The 22,671-nt window shown below is 40.1% G+C and overlaps 1 protein-coding gene across 1 annotated transcript; it reads left to right on the forward strand.

Moving 5' to 3' along the window:
- Positions 1-1,692: 1,692 nt before the first annotated feature.
- On the forward strand, positions 1,693-21,598 carry LOC100497987 (visual pigment-like receptor peropsin). Its single transcript, XM_002932842.5, has 6 exons — positions 1,693-1,915; positions 9,929-10,134; positions 11,510-11,609; positions 12,554-12,658; positions 20,421-20,644; positions 20,782-21,598. The coding sequence occupies exons 1-6, from the start codon at positions 1,807-1,809 to the stop codon at positions 21,244-21,246; spliced, it is 1,209 nt and encodes a 402-aa protein (XP_002932888.2). The 5' UTR covers positions 1,693-1,806; the 3' UTR covers positions 21,247-21,598.
- Positions 21,599-22,671: the final 1,073 nt, after the last annotated feature.

Raw genomic sequence — 22,671 nt, forward strand, 5'->3', positions numbered from 1 at the left:
GCATCGGCTCGTTGATGCGGTCCCGAACCAACTTTGCCTATACCCGTTGTTATAATTCGATCGTTTGGCCCCAGGGCCTGGATTCTCCCGATATCGCCCACCCATAGGTGGATCTGAAAGTGTATGGGCACCTTAAAATCCACTAGGGCAGGGACTGATGTTTAATCTCTGTAACGTTCTGTGGAATAAGTTGGAGACCCATTAAAGAGCAGTTGAGTGCTGTAGAACAGAATTATAGTGCCAGTGACACATTTATAGCAGTTGTCACAGCTGATGCTGGGTTTTTCTGAATATAAATTGGCTCCATTTAGTATGATGTGGCACGTTGCCCTGTACTGTGACACTAATGGCTGCTGCAGACTTTGACTGGGATTCACAATAGGCCCTGGCATTACAACTACACAGAGGCCCAAAAAGCAAACCATCAGCCAAATAAATAGTAACTGTCTATGGCATCTTACAGCAGCCCCTCTGGCATTTGCAGATATCACAGATTGCCAGTCCGGGCCTGGACTGCCGTGCTCAGTCTGGATCTTCTCTGTTGTTTGAAAGATTTGGCCATTAGGTTAGCAAGTCATATTAAGAATAAGGCAGGTTTTTGGCAAAGTAGCATCTGGCCACTTGTACCCTGACCATTTATTTTTCATTGGGGTTTGCCAGTGACCCAGGCAACCAAAGGGCTAATAATTAGCTAGGGCCTCCACCCATGGGGCCACAAATAAGTAGTATGGGTCCCTGTGATTCCTGAAAGAGCCTGGGAAGCCTGGGGAATAGACTAGGATACCCTAGTTAGTGAGAAACGTTAGAGTTATGGGTACTGGATAAATATTTGATGCCTGCCAGAATCAGGCAAACAGTTGATGCTTTTTAAAAGTAACTTGTTAAATGGAGCCTATCATCTTAAAAAAGATTCAAATAATGTTCAAACCAATTAAAATAATGTCCAGTGTTTAAGAAATAAGATCTGTTTTGAAAAAGTGGTTTATATTGTTCAAAACACACAGATATGTCGTTTTTATATATGTATGGGGATATATTACATTCTGCTTCTTTCTCTTCACAAGACCCAATCCATCTGCATAGCAGAAAATGACCCACAATCAGTGGCTCTTATCTAAAGCAATAATTCTCACTTTAAAGCCAGGGAAGATAAGAATAGGGACACTATAGTAATATGCTTTTGACAATCAAATGAAATTTTCCGAGTCATTACATTAATGTGTTTTTGAGAAGAGGTGAAGCATTTGGCTTACATGGGACTACTCTAAACCCAAACACTGAATGGTGGTTGATGCATTTCAATAAACTGCTTTGTTTCCGAGGCTGGAAGTGTCTTCCTTATAACGAGTATTTACATTTAGTTTGCTGAGGTTCTAGCCAAGCACATTAGTTCAGGAACATTTCATCTCTAAAGAACATTGTGTTAGAAATCCTACAGAAGAATTAAACAAATCAGATCTTGTTCCTGACCAAAGACTATTTTCAGATACCAGACACCCTTAGATCTTCATTAATTGAAAACGAATTAGGCTGAAGCTTTCAACGGATTAAACTCTGGCTTGTTATGCAACTTAAGGTGAATTGTAGCTGAGTGGCTGGGTGACAGAGGGTGAAGCATGACTGGAACTCTGGACATCAGGTACAAGGGGCTTTAAGATGGTAAATCTTAAGAGCATCTTCCCTGCTTGACTGATCCATAGGGAGAGGGATCAAGCACTCATCCTGCTGTAAAGCCAAATACTGCCCTTTCTAGTAAAACCAGAACTTGGTATTCCTCCAAATAGTGCTGATGTACAGAGAATAATCATGGATGGGTTGTTGATGGACAGCTCCTCTCTACTGCCAAACAGCTCAAGTGGGGCCAGAGTATTGGAGGAAGGAGAGACAGCTATAGGTGCCTACCTGCTCCTGCTCGGTGAGAGATATTTATCTACTGTACTTTGAAGAATATATTTTGCCTTTTCAATTTTAGAGGTAGATATAGGGGTAATTCAGAGTTAGAGTGGCCATACACTTGCCAATTCGCCTTGTAATCCAGGCTAAAGAAGGGGTACTGTATACGTTGCATATATAGGCATGGCCACTTTCCACTGTTCCGTTCATTACACTAGGGGGTATATTTATCATGCTGTGTAAAAAGTGGAGTAAAACATCACCGGTGATGTTGCACATAGCAGCCAATCAGATGCTTTGCTTTGATTTTCTAACTGTTGAAATCTAATTGCTGACTGGTTGCTCTGGGCAACATCACCAGTAATGCTTTACTCCACTAGACAATCTCTATTAAACTAGGAGATGGGGTTGTGCAGTAATGTGCTACTAACTGGTCCTGGCACATAATGACAGTTATTAGTTTGATGACATAAAATGTATTTCTTTCCTGTCCATGCAAAAAGCTTTTTAACCAGAAGTCTTGGTATTAGTGCTGCATGTTATCATGTCTGTTTTTAATCTGTCATCTATACAAAGACTACATATTTTTGCCCAAAAACCCTTCTAGATAAATTGCAGGCATATTATGCTTTTTAAAAACAGTGGCAAATTGTTGAACGTGTAGGCTAAAGGAACATTATGTGCAAATGCGTTTAGGGTATGTTCTTTTGCTGGTGTAACTGATTCTTTAGAAAAGAATAGGTGCCGGCACTCAACCTGATGCAAATGGGGGACAAGGCCCTTGTGGTTATTCAGTCACACAACCACAACGTTTTGGTGGGGTCGCTAATAAAGAGGCCCGGCTGTGCTTGTGTACATTTTCTTGTAACAGATTCTTTAACCATTAGCACTGGGACAGTTGCAGTCATTGTTCTAACAAAAGCAGAATGGTTAAAGCTGATTTGTTGCTATGGGTTACTGCACTTAAGTAAATATGCAGCATAAAGCTTACTAACTTAGGCCAATCTGCTCCTGCCACCCCATCTTATGTGGGAACTGCCAGTCCACATGGGTGGATTTTGGTACAGAAACCCCAAGCTATGTATTTTGTGCACACAAAGGGGGGAGCTGATTGGCCTCTTCGCTGTGTGGGTGGATTTTGGCGGCATGGTGCATCATTGCATGACATTTCATTTTAGTGCAAGTCAACTTTTCACCGTGGTCTTCTGATTTGGGGATAGACTTGCAAGGTTTTTGCCCAAAGGCAACATTTTAATGGAACTAAAAGCAATTCAGCCTTTGATAAATCTGCCTCTGAGTGTTACTTTCTTACCTGCAACATTTGCTTACAAACCTGGTGGGAAGCTGCTGCCATGAGCAGAGCCATTTTAATTAGGGATCCACTGTTTTGGGGTTTGGCCTAACCCTGAATCCTTTGTAAAAGATTTGGCCACATACTGAACCAAATCCTTATTTGCATAGTAGGCCATGGAAGGGTTAAAGACAACTGCACGCTTCGCATGTGGTTAAAAATGTTCTACTTCTCCATTTATATGATACAAAGTCATGTGACACGTGGATCTGATGAATCCGAATCCTGCTACAATTGGCGAATCTTGCCCAAGTTCTGGATTCGCTGCATCCCTAATCTTAATAAATGAGCAAAAGAGGCAATTGGCCAGGGCCGACCAGGACTGGGGCCATCAAAACCATTCAAATGCTATAGCATTTGACTGAAGAAACCCCCTAAACCCCCCTAAAATGGCAGAAACCACATTTTAGTCAACTGGAAGACACATTTACTGTACTTTTTAGAATATATGTTCCCTGAGGATTTTGTAAAATAAAAGTGTGGAGTTTGTGAATATGATTTATCTGCCCACATGTTGCTCACAGTTCTGCACACCTGGAGCTCATCATTATTTATTCATTTCTTGTCTTCGTATATTCAAGTTCTCCTTATTAAGAGTAGTCATTTTCTAATTATCTTGGTATAGCTCTGGGGGCCCACCAGTGAGATTGCTGACCTGTGCCGACTAGTACCTTAAAGCGGTAAAACGCCACTCCTGGTACCTTTTAAGAGCTGAAATTTTTAAATCAGAATTTCAGCTATTTTGATGCAGCCTCCCCTTGACCTGTGCTGAAGCCCCAAATGGTAGGCTCAGGGGGGACAAGGCAGGACATCATTGGAAAGTCCACCTCAGGCTTATAGGGGGTGCAGAATTGCCTCTGGCTCCTGGCTTACTGATTGGCTGCATTATGTGTCACCGACACTGCACATTAGTCAGGTTCCTCTAGAATCCCATATGATTGGCTAGACATTGTAACCTACACAAACGCGCTTCTGCTTCATTTCCTACTCAACTATCTCTTCCTAAACAACCCAACCATCAGTCCTACTGTTAGCTGGAGGTTTCCAGTACTTGATGACTTTATGAACTCGGCTCTGTTTAACCATGGCAAACAAATGTAACCCCACAAACCTTCCTGCACTTCCTTGTTGCATATCTGCCTGTATAATAATCAGAAGACTGATGTATTTATGAAGACTTAGGGGTATACTTATCATGCTGTGTAAAAAGTGGAGTAAAACATCACCGGTGATGTTTCTCATAGCAGCCAATCAGATGCTTTGCTTTGATTTTCCAGCTGTTTAAATCTAATTGCTGATTGGTTGCCCTGGGCAACATCACTGGTAATGCTTCACTCCACTTTTTACACAGTATGATAAATATACCCCTTTAGACATTTCCAGTGATTCTCTAATAGAGAACAGAGCATGGTGGACATGTGGTTGCTATTGAATCCATCTTCCCCAAACCACTGAACCCCATAACAGGACAAGAAACCTACTGCTCTGTCGCCAGTAATATTATATCCCTCCAAGAATACTCCTTGTGTGCTACAGTGTTTTATTTATTACAGGGTAGGCAAGCCATGCACCTCCCTGGGGTTTGAACTATTTTATCCTTTCCTCATTACTTTACATTTGCTTTCCTTTCCATTGTGTATATGTGAGGCTTGTGCTTCCATACGCTATCTGTTATTCTTGGCTCTGCATTTGATTAAACTTCCTGGTCTGGCCCTGTCCTGCCATTTATCTTATGCTATGTTTTGGTCCTTCTGCCTAATTACCAGTGATTTATTTTTTTCAATACTCTATGGCCCCTGTGGTTTTGTTTCCTTGATTCCTCTCCATTGCCTGACCCTTTCAGTTTTCAGGCTTTGTTTAATGTTTAGTTATAACTTGCAGTCATCAGCACCTCATTCCTAGCACTATGGTGCATAGCATGTTTCGATCTTACCAACACCCTGTAGCCTCCAGATTTCCCTTCCTATGGGTAGCAATACAAGTCGCTTGCGCAAGGTAACTTGTTCTCCAATTATTAAGAAATGTTCCATAATGGTAACCTGCCTATACAGGTATGGGATCTGTTATCTGGAAACCTGTTATTCAGAAAGCTCCGAATTATGGAAAGACTCAGTTTTAATTTTTTTCTCTGTAATCATAAAACAGTATCTTGTACTTCAGGCCAGCTAAGATATTAATAGTCCATATTGGAGGCAAAACAATCCTATTTGGTTTATTTAATGTTTAAATGATTTTTAGTAGACTTTAGATATGGAGATCCAAATTACAAAAAGACCTCTTATCCAGAAAACCCCAGGTCCCAAGCATTCTGGATAACGGGTCCAATACCTGTACAAATAGTGATTAAAATGCCCCATATACCCTTGCCTTTTATCAGTAAAGTGGCTTCTACATTAGTGCCTACTTGTTATCTCTGCTAATTATCACATCATCTGGTCTTCATATATGCACCAATATCTATGGCCATGTAACATGACTTCTGTACAAAGTAATATGCTTTTATTCTATGCATTACTGCTATTGACAATGGGTCCATTGAAAAGTGTAGTGGGGTGGTTAATTAGCGTAGTAGTGGTAGTTTTACGGTATATAACAATGTCTACAAAATGGATTTATTGGGAATGTGCCCTACTTGGACTTGTAGTTGTTGTTGGAAGTAACCCATGTCTGGGAATAGCCTGAGCTTTACTTTCACTTCCTTTGTATGTGTTAATTGTTAGGGGAAGAAAATTAATGTTATATGTGTGAATGTAAAAGAGAAGTGATCCCAAGCAGTCTGGAACAACGTACGCATAAACGTACTGGCAAGCCGATTCCAACCATTGTGTTATCCAATTGCTTGAAAGGTAACATATTGAGAGAAATGTGAGTGAAAGAAACAGCAGAGTGGACAAGACATGGAAAGGATGACTGAATGGCTGCATTGTGTAGGACCTCATGGCTTCCACAAATACTGTAGTGACTGGGGCAGTGCATGTAAGGACTGGCATAGCCCAGCAGGGAAATATATACAGGGGTTTATTATTATCAGAAGAAATAAGCAGGCAAAAATACAAGGGGTTTATTGGAGAAATGGAAGTGCAACAGATCTGGCCAACTTTACTACAAACCTGCAAGAAAAAGGTGATTGACCAATGACCATTCCCTGCACCCATGTTTTAGCAGTTTATTCTGTGCAAGAGACTGACAGAAGAAAAGTAAAAATATTAACTTCAAGAGAGAGTAGAAATGTTTTACGTGACACTGGATTCTATAAAAATGAGTTTAAAGGGTTATAAAATGAGGTAAACCCAGGGCCAAGTCAGCAGGAAAAAAACTGAACAATAGTGAGAGTCCCCTTTCTGCTTTGCATATAAAGATACAGAAACCACAGCAGATATAGAGGCAATGCACCACTGAAATTGTGCAGCCACTAGCAATGTACAACATGGCTGCCATTGCCTATTACAGTCCCCCATGGTATTGGGAAATCAACTTGGTGGTAGAGGATTTGGCTTTAGATGCCCAGCAAAGCACTAGACTGTCCATTTTGTTGCTGCTAGAAACAAACATTGGGGACAAAGTGACCTCCAAATGTTCCAGCTACATACTCTGCACACTCAGAGTTGGGCATGGGGGTGACACCTAAGTGTATTGCAAATATGTTGGTAAAGGATTTGTAAAGTGGTGCCCCGTAGCTTCTTAAATATTGATACTCTATACACCATCATCACAACACAGGGGACTTGAGAAGTGAATCGAGGTTTATAAGTCATTGCACTTCATTAATAGTCACCAGTACATCTTCTTTAAAGGAAATTGCCACATTAATTCCCCAACAATTGACATAAACCAGAACAAGGTATCCCAGGACAGTGGGCCCCAGCCTGCTGCATACTTCAGGGATGCTGTACTCCACAGACTTTCAGCACAGGTTTAGCCTTGCATTTAAAGTACTGGACCCTACTTAACCTAGTAGTTCTTTCACTGGATCCCTGTCCCTTTCACTGGGTCCCTGTCCCTTTCACTGGGTCCCTGTCCCTTTCACTGGGTCCCTGTCCCTTTCACTGGGTCCCTGTCCCTTTCACTGGGGCTCTGGGCCCTCTGTTATAGACAGGGTCTGAGAACTGTGTCACATGTTCAGACTATTGAAACACAGGCCAATAAGATATTATAAAACATGAAACTAAAGGACCAGTGCACCATAACAATAACTCAGAGTTGTCCACACAACATGTGGCATCATGATTTTTTTCTCTGCGCTTGCAAAAGTGCCAGGAATGGCCAAAAACTCCCAATGAACCACAACTAAGCAGTTATTCTACGTTGGTGCTTTATTCCTATTTTTTGTGTTATGTGAAGATCCTTGAATGGATAACAGTGACGAATTATCTAGAAAAGAGTAAACCAGGGCATTGGGGTGTGTCATATTGACTTATAATACATAAGAGCCATGAATATCCTGTAATTTATATCCTTATAAATGATGCTTAATGATGTCATCAGTTATAATTGGTGCTTAGTGATGTCAATTCTGTCACGCGACTGAAACTTGTGTAATATAATAAAATAATGTTAGGGATATTAGAAGTCACCTTGAAGTTCCATGACCTGTATAAAAGCACTTGGCCTTCACTCTTCATGAAAATTCTTATAATATCCTTATAAGTGTAGACTCCATTTTAATCAATCAAATCAAACCTTTAACAATAATTCCCTTTTTCTCTGTAATAATAAAACAGTAGCTGTACTTGAGCCCAACTAAGAGATAATTAATCCTTATTGGGGGCAGAACAGCCCTATTGGGTTTATTGAATGTTTAAATTATTTTTTAGAAGACAAAATATGGAGATCCAAATTACAGAAAGACCCCTTATCTGGAATACCCCAGGTTCTGTGCATTCTGGCTAACAGGTCCCACACCTGTATTTCACAATAGGGTTACATTATTCACTATATTCCATAGGCCAGAGGAGTTCAGATCTCTTGTACTTCCCATTGCTCTTTTTGCTGACATTGTACAGTGCAATAGGCGCCAGTGTCTGCTTTAACTGTGACTTCTTCATCCCTTTCCCTGTCTCATTTGTCTAAACGTAAGTTAAGCAGCATTACTACAAAACATAAAATGTATCTATATGAAAGTTTACTACCCATTGCCCTATTATTCCAAACCTCACTATAGTGAACCAACATTTATTATGATTTCATAAAATTGTATCATTTAGTGCAATGCGCTACCACCCTTATACCCTGTAATAAAACGAATAAAAAGGACCAAGCCAATGATGATACCTTCCATACTTCCTTTCCTTCGTCCCACTGCCCGCATTATTTTCCTCAAACTTTAATGATGAAGAGTGTAAGTGCTTTAGCTAAACATGTCACTGGCTGCATTGCCCTTTGCTACTTACCTCCTCATAGCAGCTAATCAGATTAGTCTGGCACAGCCGATCCTTCGGAAAACACCATGCGCTTACTCCCTGTAATCTGATTAGCTATAATTCATTCCTGAAGGGAGTCTGTTAAAGGGACATACACCCTATTTATAGACAGATTCTGGTTAATAAGTTGAATATGAAGATGTAGCTCATTGATCACATACTTTTCTTTGCATCAATGAGAGAGTCTAAATTGGGCAGTTCAGACAAAATGATAAACCTGCCATTTTACTATCCCCTATACCTGAGTCTGATCTTATTTGTTGACTTGAAGACTGGCAGTTTCTGAGGTCCTCCAACAAACATTTATTGGAAAAGGTTTCTAAAGAGTTTGGACTCCACCAGACCATGGTCAAGCAGATCACATGTCATTTAGTGGCACACTTTGCAAGTCATGGTAAACTTATACTTATTTTAATGTCCTCTTACCACACACCCTCGTTTTAGGGTTTTCTGACTACACATCTGCATGACATTCGTCAGGTGAGCCCAGCACAGAATGGCTCATGTGTGTGACTAACAGACCCATAACCGATTCTCCTCACATCTTGCCCTTCACCAGGATCCTCCTTATCACACTTGATCCTGCACCTAGACTCAGTCCCTGGCTTGAGGGCTCATACAGCCCAGCTTTCTCTGCTTCTTCTTTATGAAGTTTTGTCTGCACAAAAACCCAGTGTACTGTCAAACAGAGTCTCCTATAGGCTGCCAGCCTACATAGGGGCTACCAAATAGCCAATCCTTATTTGGCACCCTCAGGTACATTTTTTTATACCTGTGTTGCTCCCTAACACTTTTTCCATTTGAATGTAGGTGGCGAGTAGAAAAGGTTGGGGATCCGAAGTCAGCAAAATGCCTGTCATAGTGGCCAGAGTGGGAACTGCATGCTGTCATGGAGGACATGGCCAAAATATCAGTAAAACTATAAAATAAAATATGTATAAAACTACAATATGGCAGAATAAATACTTTTTACTTAGTGTGATATGGCAGTAACAGAAACTCAAGATGTTCCTCTCTGTCAGATTGCTATATAAATGTGTTTAAATACTATTGATAAATATGGTCCTAACTCTTTCCTTTCACTCTTACCTACTACTTTGTCAAAAAAGCCCACTTGCTTGTGCAGTTCATATTGCTAGCTGATAGCACAGCAAGGTGTTTCATAAACTGCCTATATGGAAAACATCTCCAGTACACATATGTTTTAATAATTGTATTTTAAGTGGATGGTACCGTGCATTTGAGACCTTCTTACTCTCCCCAGGTTGGCTTTCTTGGTTGGGCAATGGAGCCGTTATCTGTCTCATGTGCAAGCGGCGGCGCTTACTAGATTCCCATGACCTTCTCACGTTAAACCTTGCTGTGTCGGATGCAGGAATTTCCATCTTTGGCTACTCCCGAGGGATTGTGGAGCTGTTCCATGGTCTGGGCAAAGATGGATTCCTGGCCAACAACTTATGGACATGCCAAGTAAGCACAGCAAGATAAGGCATTACTCACTGTAGAGGGATACTGAGTTGGATACTGAGTTATACCTCTCTCCATTCTTTTATTTTAAAGATAATGAATGTCTTTGTGAGCTGGCTAGATAAATGCTTTTGAGAAATATTCCAACATTTGACCATTAATCCTTCCTTGTCAGACAGTGGTGTAGGTGCTACTATAGATCTGCAAGGTTCTCATACATTATCCAATATGGGAAAAGGGTTTCAGATACATTTTAGAAGAAATCTTCAAAGCTCGAAGGTCAGTATTTATAAATACATATAGATTGCATATATTTACTGTTCATTTACTTGATAGATTATAGGCAGACTGGCTTCAGCCTAGTAACCCATGGCATCAAGATGTTTGCTTTGAATTTTATGTAGGTGGGTATAGGTTTTGCTCAACTGCTCATTTCTGGCAGTCATTGGTGATTTTTTACACAAAACTGCATCAGAAATTCACTGTGACAAAAAAATTGGTGAAAAAAAAATGGCCATTGACTTTAATGTATTTCGAATAAGAAAAATGTGTTGCACATGTCACATAAAAATATTTGTTGACTAAAATGTCACGCAGTAGGAGTGAAAAAAATGCCTATTGACTTTAATGGATTTGGAGTGAGTTAAAAAAAAAAAGTCCTGTGCATAAGAAAATATGTTGCCCATGGACTTCACTGCATTTTGCAAATTTTTTATCAGTTTTGCAAATTGTTCAGCCAAGCGAAACCCCACTTGCTGGAAGGGGTGGTTGGTGCCAGAAGAGCCTTGGGTGGAGGTAGACATTAGTAGGAGGAGTCAGTATCAGGAAAGATTGGTAATAGCTCGCTCTAGGAATGAAAGACACGATCAGGGTAGTTAGTAGAGCAGCCAGAGACTCCAACAAGGAGGCCAGGAGGGCTAGTACCCAACATAGGGACTCAAGTGTTCTGAAACACTGGAGACTAGTTTATCTGTAAGTGAGTACTACCTCTCGATGTTGAAAATACTATGCCTGTGTAACATCATCAAGTGCCTGAAGTATTTATGAAGTGAATGTAAATTGTGGAAGTAAATTGCACCAGGTCACTAACAGCTCATTTTTGGTTAGTTGCTATGGATGATAAACTTAGAGAAGCTTTGCCTGTTGTTGCTCAAGATCTCTTTTTGCACTATTGCAAGCCCTAGAGGGTAAACCATGCACATTCACCAATGTAGCATTTGGATGGAGTATTCAATAAAAAGAGCTATCATGCTTCCCTGCTCCACTTTCACCTTGGAGAATGCTAACTAAATGTGGTTGTGCATAACAATAAATCCTATTAACCGCTTTGGCAGGAATCCTGCATGATCTGTTCTGAATTTCATTCTCACTTAATTAGGTTGGTGGTTTTTTAATCCTACTGTTTGGTCTGATGAGTATTAGCACCCTGACAGCAATCAGTCTTCTGCGATATATAAAGGGATGCCAGCCACACAAAGGTAGGGGACATAAATATACTGTATATACATATATATGATCAAAATCAGTGACCAAATATCTGCCTGGTATTTTTGTACATATACACATACTGTATAGATATATACAGACACACATTGTACATGGTCCCAGTAAAATCTATGAGAAATGTTTCTATAAAAGGTTATATTCATCTATACAAAGCAAGATTGCCTATATAAGTAAAAAGAAAGAAAGCAGTATACCCGCTTGTTCAGCATGTGCAAAATGAATAGCACTAAACATATCTTTTGCTTGTTGGTTTAATCATGAAAAATCTTTGGTTTCTGTTATTTCTAGACCTAAACAGGTCCAACAGGGAAACTGAAGCCACTCTATCTTTGATACATGGGACGTAGATAATTGGATTTCCAGTATGTAAGCCCTTTTCTTCAGCCTTTATAGGGCATAACTACAAAGGAAGCAGACCCTGTGGCTGCAGGGGGGCCCAGAAGTATAGGGGACCCCATAAGGCCCTAGCTTATAAACAGTTTCAATAAATATTGGTAAAACAGATACTTGGGGGGCTGAAAATGAATTTGCTGTGGGGCCCTCCACTGCAGCCTTTGTTATGTGTTTTGTTAGCTGGAGTTCATTACTTGTGATCTAGCAATTTATCAACCTCGTAAGGACCAAACATGGAGTAGCTTCAGTTTCCCCGTTTGCCCCTTTTAGCACAAGTAATAACAGAGACCATAGATTTGGCATGATTAAAACAATAGGCAAAAAGTATGTTCAGCACAATCCCTGTTCATTGCACTTATGCGGGAGGAGGGGTATACTGTCCTTTTACTTAAATAAAAGCATTTATTGTTCTTGAAAAAATTGCTGGAATGTATTTTAATCTATGAGACCAACTGTGATGGGGTATTAATGTTATCTTATTTAAACTCCTGCATCTTTCATGATAACGCCATTCTTTCTTCAGCCCACATGGTAGACCAACGGCATGTAACCATGGCAATCGTTTTCATATGGATTTCATCTATTTTTTGGTCTGGATCCCCAGTACTGGGCTGGGGCAGCTTTACAGGTAAGTGTCTCTCACAGGATCAATTGAGGGATACAACATTATTTAAGAGTGTAACTAAATACTTTTGGTATTACAAATTTGGTAGGGACCCTTTCCTTACTGCTCCTTTACAACTACTCTATGTAACCAATGACCAATAATATCTTACTCCCACCCACATTCACCTATATAATGGGGTGTGAAATTATCCTTGTAGCCTACAGTTATTTTGGGGGTGTGGGGTTGGCACAACCTTTCGTTCGCGGCTTGTTCTGTACGCCAAGAATCTTGGAGGTGATAATTATGGCCATAATGTAACATTTTCCTAAGGGATTTCATCACTGGGTAAAAATGGCTCCTTGTGTCTCCTTAACAAGAATTCTGCATAATACGATTGCTCAATCCACTCCGCTGGTGCATGTTGTGCTGAAAGGTTTCTGTTGACACTGAAGTACAAGGAGTGCTCCAAGATTTCAAAATTAACAAAGGGGGACATGGGGAAATGAGTATAATATGTTGTGTGAGCTGTATATGAAGATATTCTAGGCAAGGGAAGCTGTCATCAGCAGGAGAATTATAAACAAAAGCATGGTTATTTTATATCCCTTACTGATTTACTGTGTATGCTTTTAATCATACTTCATGATACGTATATGTCATAGGTAGAAGCCTGCCACGCAAGCATAGGGTCTTAGCATATTGAAACACTTAGGATTCTAAGAAACCTTGACTTTTGGTGGCATTGATGGCACTGCCTTGGGAGTTCTTCCTGTTCCTCCAAGCACATTAAGGCTGCTATCAGAAGGGAACTTGAACTGACATTCCTAGGCCAATGGGAATTCCAACGCACAAATAGGGTACGCCTACACCAGGATAGAGAACGCCTCCTCTCAGCCATGTATATTGCTGATCATGTGTATCATCTAATATACCAACATCAACCAATTTTAATCCTATTTAAACATTGCACTTTACTCTAGAATTTATTTTGCTATTGAGTTTTGCAACATTTTGTGATGATGCCATTTTGCTTTACCATATACATATATGTTAAGTAAGCAAACAAACTCTAAGTTGCTGTCACAGGCACCTTATACCTTCATTTTCTATTGCCAATTACAAATTTGATATTTGATAAAATATTTTCTAGTTGCCAAACTGCTGGCAGCCTTCGGGAGATCTGTTTAACATGACTGGGATTACGGCAGCTCGGGGCAGGTTATTTTTGGCAGGCGTACAATATAGGTCAGTTTCAGTGTGATTAGTTGGTGTGTACACAGACATTAAGACAGGGGAATTCTGTGGCGCTACCAGCTGCTACACATTTAATAGTGTTGTGATTTGTGTTGACACAAGTGAAAGTTAGCCTACCTATCTCGGCAGGAGGATGGCACCCACAAAGCGGGGGAATTAGGAAAAGAACACGTCATTCTTTACTCCATGAGGCTGTTTTCCTCTACACAGATCTATTGCCATATAATGCTGGGATTTGGGTTTTATTGGCTCCTCGCTGTGATATGAGTTACAAGGAATTTCAAGTACTTGCATCCTGGAAGAGAAAGAGGAGCTTGTCTTTTAGGCCCTGAATTACTCACTCATTCATCATTGGCTTGTAACATTAGAAATACGTAGTTATTTCATACAGTACAATCTCTGTAGGCCACCCACTGCCACACTTATTGGGGTTAAGCCCCTCTTTGAGGATCAACATTTGTTCAGGCCCCTCCTTAGCTTATAACATGGTTACAGATACAAGTATAGGATCTATAATTCAGAATGCTTGGGACCTGGGGTTTTCCGAATAAGGGTTCCTTCCATAATTTGGCTCTCCATACCTTAGGTCTGCTAAAAATCATTTAAATGTAAAATAAAACCAACAGGATTGTTTAGCCACCAAGATGGATTCATGCAGCTTAGTTACCATAAAGTATAAGGTACTGTTTTATTATTACTGTGAAAATGGTAACGATTTCTTTAAATTTTGCCTACAATGAACACTATGGGAAATGTTCTTCCTGTAATATGGAGCTTTCTGGATAACTGGTGTATCTAGGTCCACCCAAATATCTCCCTTATTAATCTTTAAGTCAGGCTTCCAGGAGTATTTTGGAGACTTCTCGACCTGAACCACTGTCATATTGGTAATAGATTTGAGAGGATAACACATCCCTCAACGCATCCCTCATTTTACACAGTATGTATTTATTGCAACTGATTACAGAAGTGACTGGCTAGCCTACTATTATCTCAGACATCACTGTTAATAAACATATAGTGTGTGTGATTAGCAGTATATTGTGTAGGATTGGGAGTATATTGAGTTATATGTTGCTTGTGAAATACTGGATTTTGTCTCCAGGTGTGAGTCTTTACATATGTGCAGGTTTGTCAAGAATAAGCAACTTCCACAATGGAGGACAGTTAGCACAATTCTCTTCAACAGGGCTGTCCAACTGGAGGCCTGTGTACTAAATGTGGCCCTCATAAAGCTTTTATTTAACTCCTAGACTGCTCAAGAGCCCCACTGACCTCTATGGCTGACAATCATTCTGTTATAATCTGTAATAATATCATTACACAGAAATAGCTGGTAAACACAGCAATATAGGAGGGGTTATATGAACCCAGCCTTTTTTAAATCAAGGTCTCCCAATCTTATCCAATTTAACAACCAGACCACATTTATTGGAGGATCCAGAAAACCCCAGGTCCCAAGCATTCCATATCATAGAACCCATACCTGTATATTATTATTGGGTGAAACAGGATCTGACCAAATCATGCCTTTAACTGTAAACAAATGTGTATGTATGTATATTACATGTTCTACTTCTATTTTATATTTTGGGAGATTTCACACTAATCTAGCAACCAATTTCTAAAAAAGCAATGCAGCCCCAGTCTGCCGGCTCCCAAACCTTTTGTCTCCATGCCATCTGTTCCAACTGCAGGGGGGAAATCTGATTATTAATGGAGTTATCCCAAAAAACAAATCTTTGTTAACAACTCACAGGTACTAGTAATCCTCCCTGGTGGTTTTCTGGATAAGGTATTATTTTTAAATCCTCTCTAGTAGTCAGATACTAAATTGTGCAAAGCTATAATTCCATGCAGGATGCTGCCACTTTGCAAAGTGATTTGAAAAAATTGGAAAACAGGGCAGCAAACTGGAAAATTTTATTCTATTACCAACAAATGTATTTTTTTAGCTGTAATATTGGTGTGTAGGTGCCATCTCAGTGCATTGTGCCTGAGTCTGAGCTTTCAGAAGGAGCCAGCGCTACCCATTAGAACTGCTTTCAGGTAACTTATTGTTTCTCCTACTCCCATGTAACTGGAGGAGTCCCAAGCCGGACTTGGATTTCTTACTATTGAGTGCTATTCTGATACCTACTGGGAGCTGCTATCTTGCTCCCTTCCCATTGTTCTGCTGATCGGCTGATGGGAGGGGTGTGATATCACTCCAACTTGCAGCTCAGCAGTAAAGTGTGACTGAAGTTTATCAGAGCACAGGTCACATGGCTGTGGCACCCTGGGTAATGAAGAATATGGCTAGCCCCATGTGAAATTTTAAAATAAAATAAAAAAAATATGTTTGTGTTTTTGAAAAACAGATTTCAATACAGGATTCTGCTGGAGAAGCTCTATTAACTGATGTGTTTTGAAAAAAAACATATTTTCTTTTAATTCAGAAGGATCTGGGGGATTTTGCAGACAACAAGTTGTCTAATTCCAGGCAGTGTCATTCTGTGGCTACTAAAGCAAATAAAGTGCTGTCTTGTATAAAAAAGGGCATTGACTCAAGGGATGAAAACATAATTTTGCCCCTTTATAGGTCCCTGGTAAGGCCTCACCTTGAGTATGCAGTGCAGTTTTGGGCTCCAGTCCTTAAGAAGGATATTAATGAGCTGGAGAGAGTGCAGTGACTGTAACTAAACTGGTAAAGGGGATGGAAGATTTAAGCTATGAGGTGAGACTGTCGAGGTTGGGGTTGTTTTCTCTGGAAAAAAGGCGCTTGCGAGGGGACATGATTACTCTGTACAAGTACATTAAAGGGGATTATAGGCAGTTGGGGGATGTTCTTTTTTCCCATAAAAACAATCAGCGCACCAGAGGCCCCCCCTTTAGATTAGAGGAACGGAGCTTCCATTTGAAGCAGCGTAGGGGGTTCCTCACGGTGAGGGCAGTGAGGTTGGGGAATGCCCTTCCTAGTGATGTGGTAATGGCAGATTCTGTTAATGCCTATAAGAGGGGCCTGGATGAGTTCTTGAACAATCATAGTATCCAAGGCTATTGCAATACTAATATCTACAGTTAGTATTGATGTATGTGAGTGTATAGATAGGTCAGTATAGGTTTGTGTGTGCTAGGTTTACTTGGAAGGGTTGAACTTGATGGACTCTGGTCTTTTTTCAACCCAACTTAACTATGTCTCTATGTAACTTCAGTCTTTTTAAATAGGGCATGTATTGCCCATAAGGTTTTATTTTGTTACCAGGGTCTTTTCATTTTTTAAATGTTACTTTATGGTGTTAGTAACTAGTAAAATGTGCCAATCAATGTATATTGCAAACTTACTTAGATTTAAATTTCCCTTCATTAGGCATCATTTTTTAGGCGTCATTTGGGTTTAGGTCCCCTGTAAAGAGAGCAGTAGTCAGAAAGCTTGGTAAATTTAGATATCCCTGGGATAGTAAACATTGGAACCGGGGAAAGTTGGTGGGGGCAAGTGCTGTTGCCCATGGCGCCAAAACTCTGCCCTCCCAGCACCAATCACTGATCTTCCACTCTGCCTGTATCAATCTATAAAGCACATGTATAAGTAGGTAGTAGTTCCACAAATAAAATTAAGGTAATTGCAAAAAAAAAACTCAGATCAGGAGCCCAATGCACTAAAAGTATTGGAACCTTAGCCAACCAGTGCAGCCACCATGCTGCAGACCTAATGCCATTGGTATCTTTACTGGGAATAGAAGGACTTGTTATGAAAGTGGTGTTTTATATTTTTGTCAAATCCACAGAAAGCTTCACATACCATCAAAAGTATAAAATCATTGTCTGCATGGCAGTATTTGCTCTTTTAGTTAAACACCAGGGCCGGTTTAAGGTACCAGCAGACCCTGGGCATTGGTGGGCCCCCACTGACCAAGAAATTTGTGAAAGAATAACCCTCAAGCACATCAACATAGTAAGGCAGGCAGTGAATATACGGTCTGCGCTCACTGAAGTAGACATGATGCCCAGGTGTGGCGCCGGGACCAACAGCGATGGGAGCAGAAAAATGACAGAATGTTGATGCCACAAGAAAAATAACAAAGAAATCAATATAAAAACACAATAGAGCTCTTCCAATTGATTAAAATGAGGGGGGGGGGTCTGCCATCTCTGCAGGATGCTACTGCCAAAAGTTATTTCAGATAAAAGTATCCTGGTGGGCCCTGGGCAAATGCCCTTTTTGCCATTTATTAAAATGGCCCTGAAACACATTAGCCATTTGCCTTAATGAGTGAAAAATGCTTTCATCTCTATAAACATATCCAGATCACGACCACTGAAAATGACAGCTTCTTTCCCGAAGAGACACTCTGGAATCAGCCAGCACATGTTCAGGAATAAATATATATATATATAACAGACATCTTTATGCCATCATTATGCCAATTACATGGCTCCCTATGTTTATATCTATTTGTGTTGGGGAGGTTGCTAACATTTTCTTGTTTCTGCTTCACTTTTTGCTCATCTGTTTTCATTATATATTGTTTTCCTTTATGTGAAGTCTGTACTTTGTTTTTGGTTATTAGCAAACAGCAACTACCCCTTGTCTTATCTGTATCTGCCCAATCTGTATCACTTACATGCCCTGCGGCATTAAATTTCTTCCTCGTGCTCTTCTTTTGATATTGCCAAAACATATTCTGTTTCTATTAGAATCCTCAAAGCCTCTGTTTCGTCTTCTTTTTGGTACTCATTACAATTGTTATTAGAAGTTCAAATTGGATCTTCCTTCCTGTAACGTATGATTCAATTTGGACAATATCATCTGAAGAATCTGAGAGTTCAGGTTCCTATTAAATCAGTGTTATGTCAGCTTTCATTTGTCTCAGCGCCTCGGTATGTTCCCGTATTATGTGCTTAGATTCAGAAGAGCATCTCAAGAGATCCTTTCTATTGAGCTAGGGAACTGATCATTTCAAGGCCAAACTAGAACTAAGTTGTTGAATTGATTCTAATTTCCAATCTTTTTTGTGCTTTTCGGGGATTACAAAACAGGGGAAGGGAGTACCCATGCTATTTATGATGACATTTTTACTGCCCTGGTTATTAATGGGATACAAGCAAAGTGATTGCCTTGATTACCTGTTTGGCAGAGTGGACCGTACACCGGCACCTTGGATATGGTGAACATGGAGAACTTTGAAGCCGTTGGGAAGCTAATCTAATCTGTCAGTTTTATCTCAGGTTACCATAAATAAAATCCTTAAAGCAATGCCCAGTGAAACATTTTGAGACCATAAAGTTCGACATAAAATGCTAAGAAACTTACCACCTGTCTAGATAATCTAATTGTAAAAAGAGCAGAGAAACGTTACTTCTCAATGAAAAAAAACCTCCACCCCCAATTTTACAAAAAAAGTGCATGAGATGCACTTTCTGGATAACCTTACTGCAACAATGGGCATAGCTGTCTATTCAATTAGTGATCCATCTTGGCCAGTGATCCCCAACCAGTGGTTTGTAAATAACATGTCACTCTCCAACCCCTTGGATGTTGCTCCCAGTGGCCTCAAAGCAGGTGCTTATTTTTGAATTCCTGGGTTGGAGGCAAGTTTTGGTTGCATATAAAATAGATGTACTGCCAAACAGAGCCTCATGTAGGCTGCCTGTCCACATAGGAGCTACCGAATAGCCAATCACAGCCCTTATTTGGCATCCTCATGAACATTTTCCATGCTTGTGTTGCTCCCCAATTGTTTTCACATTTGAGTGTGGCTCACAGGTAAAAAAGGTTGAGGATCCCTGATTTTTGCTTATTACAGCTATTCTTATACTGTGGGGCAGAACTTAAAATTGGGTCCCTATACTGTTTACAATTGGTCCATATGAACCAAAGGAGATAGGTCATTCATTCTCTCCTCAGACTTGGGTCCCAAGGTGGTATCTTGGATGTAATCTGGGTTATATTAAACAAAGGGTTAGGAAACCCTGTAATATTACTTAGCAATTCAATTCAAAGGAAGAGGCACAACCATTAGAAATGAAAAGTGCCCATTCTTCTGAAGCCCCATCTTATCTATTGAATCTCACTGGACTTTGACTCTGATTTGACATATTAAAGAAAGACGAAACTTATACATAAATCCACTGGTTGCTGCAGAATTCTGTGAATTACTCCCAGGAAAGTCGTCATTGGTTAGATAGATAATAAGTATATAAATAAGCCAGACTACCCTTCTTTATCGCATAACCCTCCTGGGAGGCACTTTGTCGCTCTGTACTGTTATGAAGCAGTCAAGCAGGGATCAGGTTCTCCTTCCATTGTTTTTTTAAGCATCTTCAGTTCTGGTTTCCATTTAACAACGCAGTTACTTAGTTAAGATGATATCTGAAGCTTGGTGATGATGCTTTCCACGATAATGGCTCTGATAATTGAATTTCATTGTTCAACAAAAATGGAAACGTAATTGTAGTATGGCAGTGTGTGCTGTTGTGAGTGTATGTGCTCACACTATAGCAATGTTTATATCGCATCATTCACTGTACTGTATGAATCTTCCTACAGAGCGCAAGTATGGCACGTGTGAGATAGACTGGGTACAAGCTGCCAGTTCCACTGTCTACAAATCTTATGTTATTGGAGTCTTCATATGGGGCTTTGTCCTTCCGGTGTCCATCATGGTCTTCTGCTATGTGTCCATCATCAGGACTGTACATAAAAGCCACAGAAATTCCAGGGGAGGAGAAATAAGTCAGCGCCAGTTAACTATGGAGCGAGACATCACCCGGGTAATCTTACAAACACCTCATTTTCTCATCCTTTCTGACATTGCTAACAGCCCTTGCACCAGTGAAACACTTGAGGCTAAAAGTGCATTTGATCTGTTATACATATAGTAATTTTCCTTTCTCTATTTTATCTTCAGGTGTCATTTGTTATCTGCACAGCATTTTTGCTTGCCTGGTCCCCATATGCTGTAATTTCTATGTGGTCAGCCTGTGGCTACCAGGTCCCAGGCCTCACCGGTGTAGCAGCCACCCTACTTGCCAAATCTGCTAGTTTTTATAACCCCATTATCTACCTTGGGATGAGCCCTAAATTTCGTCAGGAGCTCCGGGCCCTCCTGTGCTGCCTTCGCCAGAGTGGAGATTCTCCTCAAAGCTTTGAGAAGCCAGTGATAACCCATGAACCCAAAATGAAGCAGTGCAACAGTCCAAGCAACTCTTTGGCAGCAAAGATGGAACAACCTGTCTTGGGGGCTCAGGGTATACAGGAGTCTACATTAATTAAAGGCGCTGCAGACTCCTTAACTGTAAATTCTCAGACCTCTGACCCAGTGAAAAATATTGACATTAGCCTGGATTTTCCCATGGAAAGCCATCAAATATAGAGGAACAGTTGGCACAATTTTTTTTATTCAATTTCAGATACACACAGATGTTCTCAGTCTGAAGCGGAGATGTTAGGTAGGCCGGCTGCTAGCTCTTTATGCTTCATACGCTACAGATGCACTGTTGCCACTTAATATAAGATGCAGTCGGCTGAAAAGTGAAACATCAAGCTAACTTCAAGCTCCAAGATAGGAAGGTCTTTTTACTTCCAGGAAAACAACAATATGGGTCTCTGCTGGAAATATATAAACACAATAAGTCTATGTACAATGTATGATCTTAATAAACACACGTCAGGGTTGCATTAACTTGCCAATTATACAGACATTAGTGTATAACAGAGGGAGTAAATGTACCCCTACTTATCCAAAATGCTAAAATCATCAGCCTGCTCCTTTCATCTTTGGGTTTAGCACAGACATGCTGTAGTACTAAGGGCAATGCATTCCCCCCTCTGTCTACTGTATAATAACAAAGAGACATGTCTATTACTTGATCTACACTTAAGGGGCATATTTATTATGCTGTGTAAAAGTAATTCGCCGAAAAAACGGAGTAAAAAGCTGTGTAAAATAAATGGAAAAGATCGCCGTCTGAACACCGGATATTACGCCATTATTTTCCATAAGTTCCGGTGGAAGAAAAAATGTGTAAAAAAATTACGCAGATTTTATGCCGTTTTTACACCATTTTTACACGGCAAAGCTTGGCGATGTGTGGCGAATTGTTTCACCGTTTTTTTACACAGCATAATAAATATGCCCCTAAAATGGGACACTGCTTGTGCCATCTCATCCGTGGTAACAAGATATGTACCTCTTACGCCATTTTATACATTATAAAAGTTTGTTTACCGCTTACTCAATTTCATACACAATAACAGGAGGAATAAGCATTTATAATGGCACACACATCTTATTCCATCTTATACACAATCAGAGGACACTTACCCTTTAATCTTACGCACAATAATATGTCACATTCATCTTCTATCTTATGTCAGGACACATTTATTACTGGACTTGTGCATCTTGATCCAAAAGGACAAATAACTTTTACTCCATGTGATACACACTGCCTTTTTATGCACTGTATCACATTTTATACAAATTTTTATTCTACACAAACTTGACACCTACGGCTTATCCCTATGCTGTATAGAAAATGGACATGCATCTCTTGTTCTTTACTATACTTTGTAACACAGGCATACAGGTATGGGATCTGTTATCTGGAAACCCATTATCCAAAAAACCATCTCCCATAGACTCCGTTTTAATGAAATTAAAGTGCAGTCTGTGGGAGATGGCTTTCTGGAAAAAAACATACTTTGTACTTGATGGGAACTAAGTTGCATGGCTGCATTAATCCATATTAGTGGCAAAGCAATCGTATTGGGTTTAAATGATTTTTTTAGGCAAGAT

This window comes from Xenopus tropicalis, chromosome 8 (assembly GCF_000004195.4).
Source record: "Xenopus tropicalis strain Nigerian chromosome 8, UCB_Xtro_10.0, whole genome shotgun sequence".
In the NCBI taxonomy this organism is placed as follows: domain Eukaryota; kingdom Metazoa; phylum Chordata; class Amphibia; order Anura; family Pipidae; genus Xenopus; species Xenopus tropicalis.

Excerpts from the sequence above, each read along its gene's own strand:
- LOC100497987 (XM_002932842.5), top strand. The coding sequence starts at position 1,807 with ATGGATGGGTTGTTGATGGACAGCTCCTCTCTACTGCCAAACAGCTCA. Across the intron at positions 10,135-11,509 it reads ACAACTTATGGACATGCCAA|GTTGGTGGTTTTTTAATCCT; the intron begins GTAAGCACAGCA and ends TCACTTAATTAG. Across the intron at positions 20,645-20,781 it reads TGGAGCGAGACATCACCCGG|GTGTCATTTGTTATCTGCAC; the intron begins GTAATCTTACAA and ends TTTTATCTTCAG.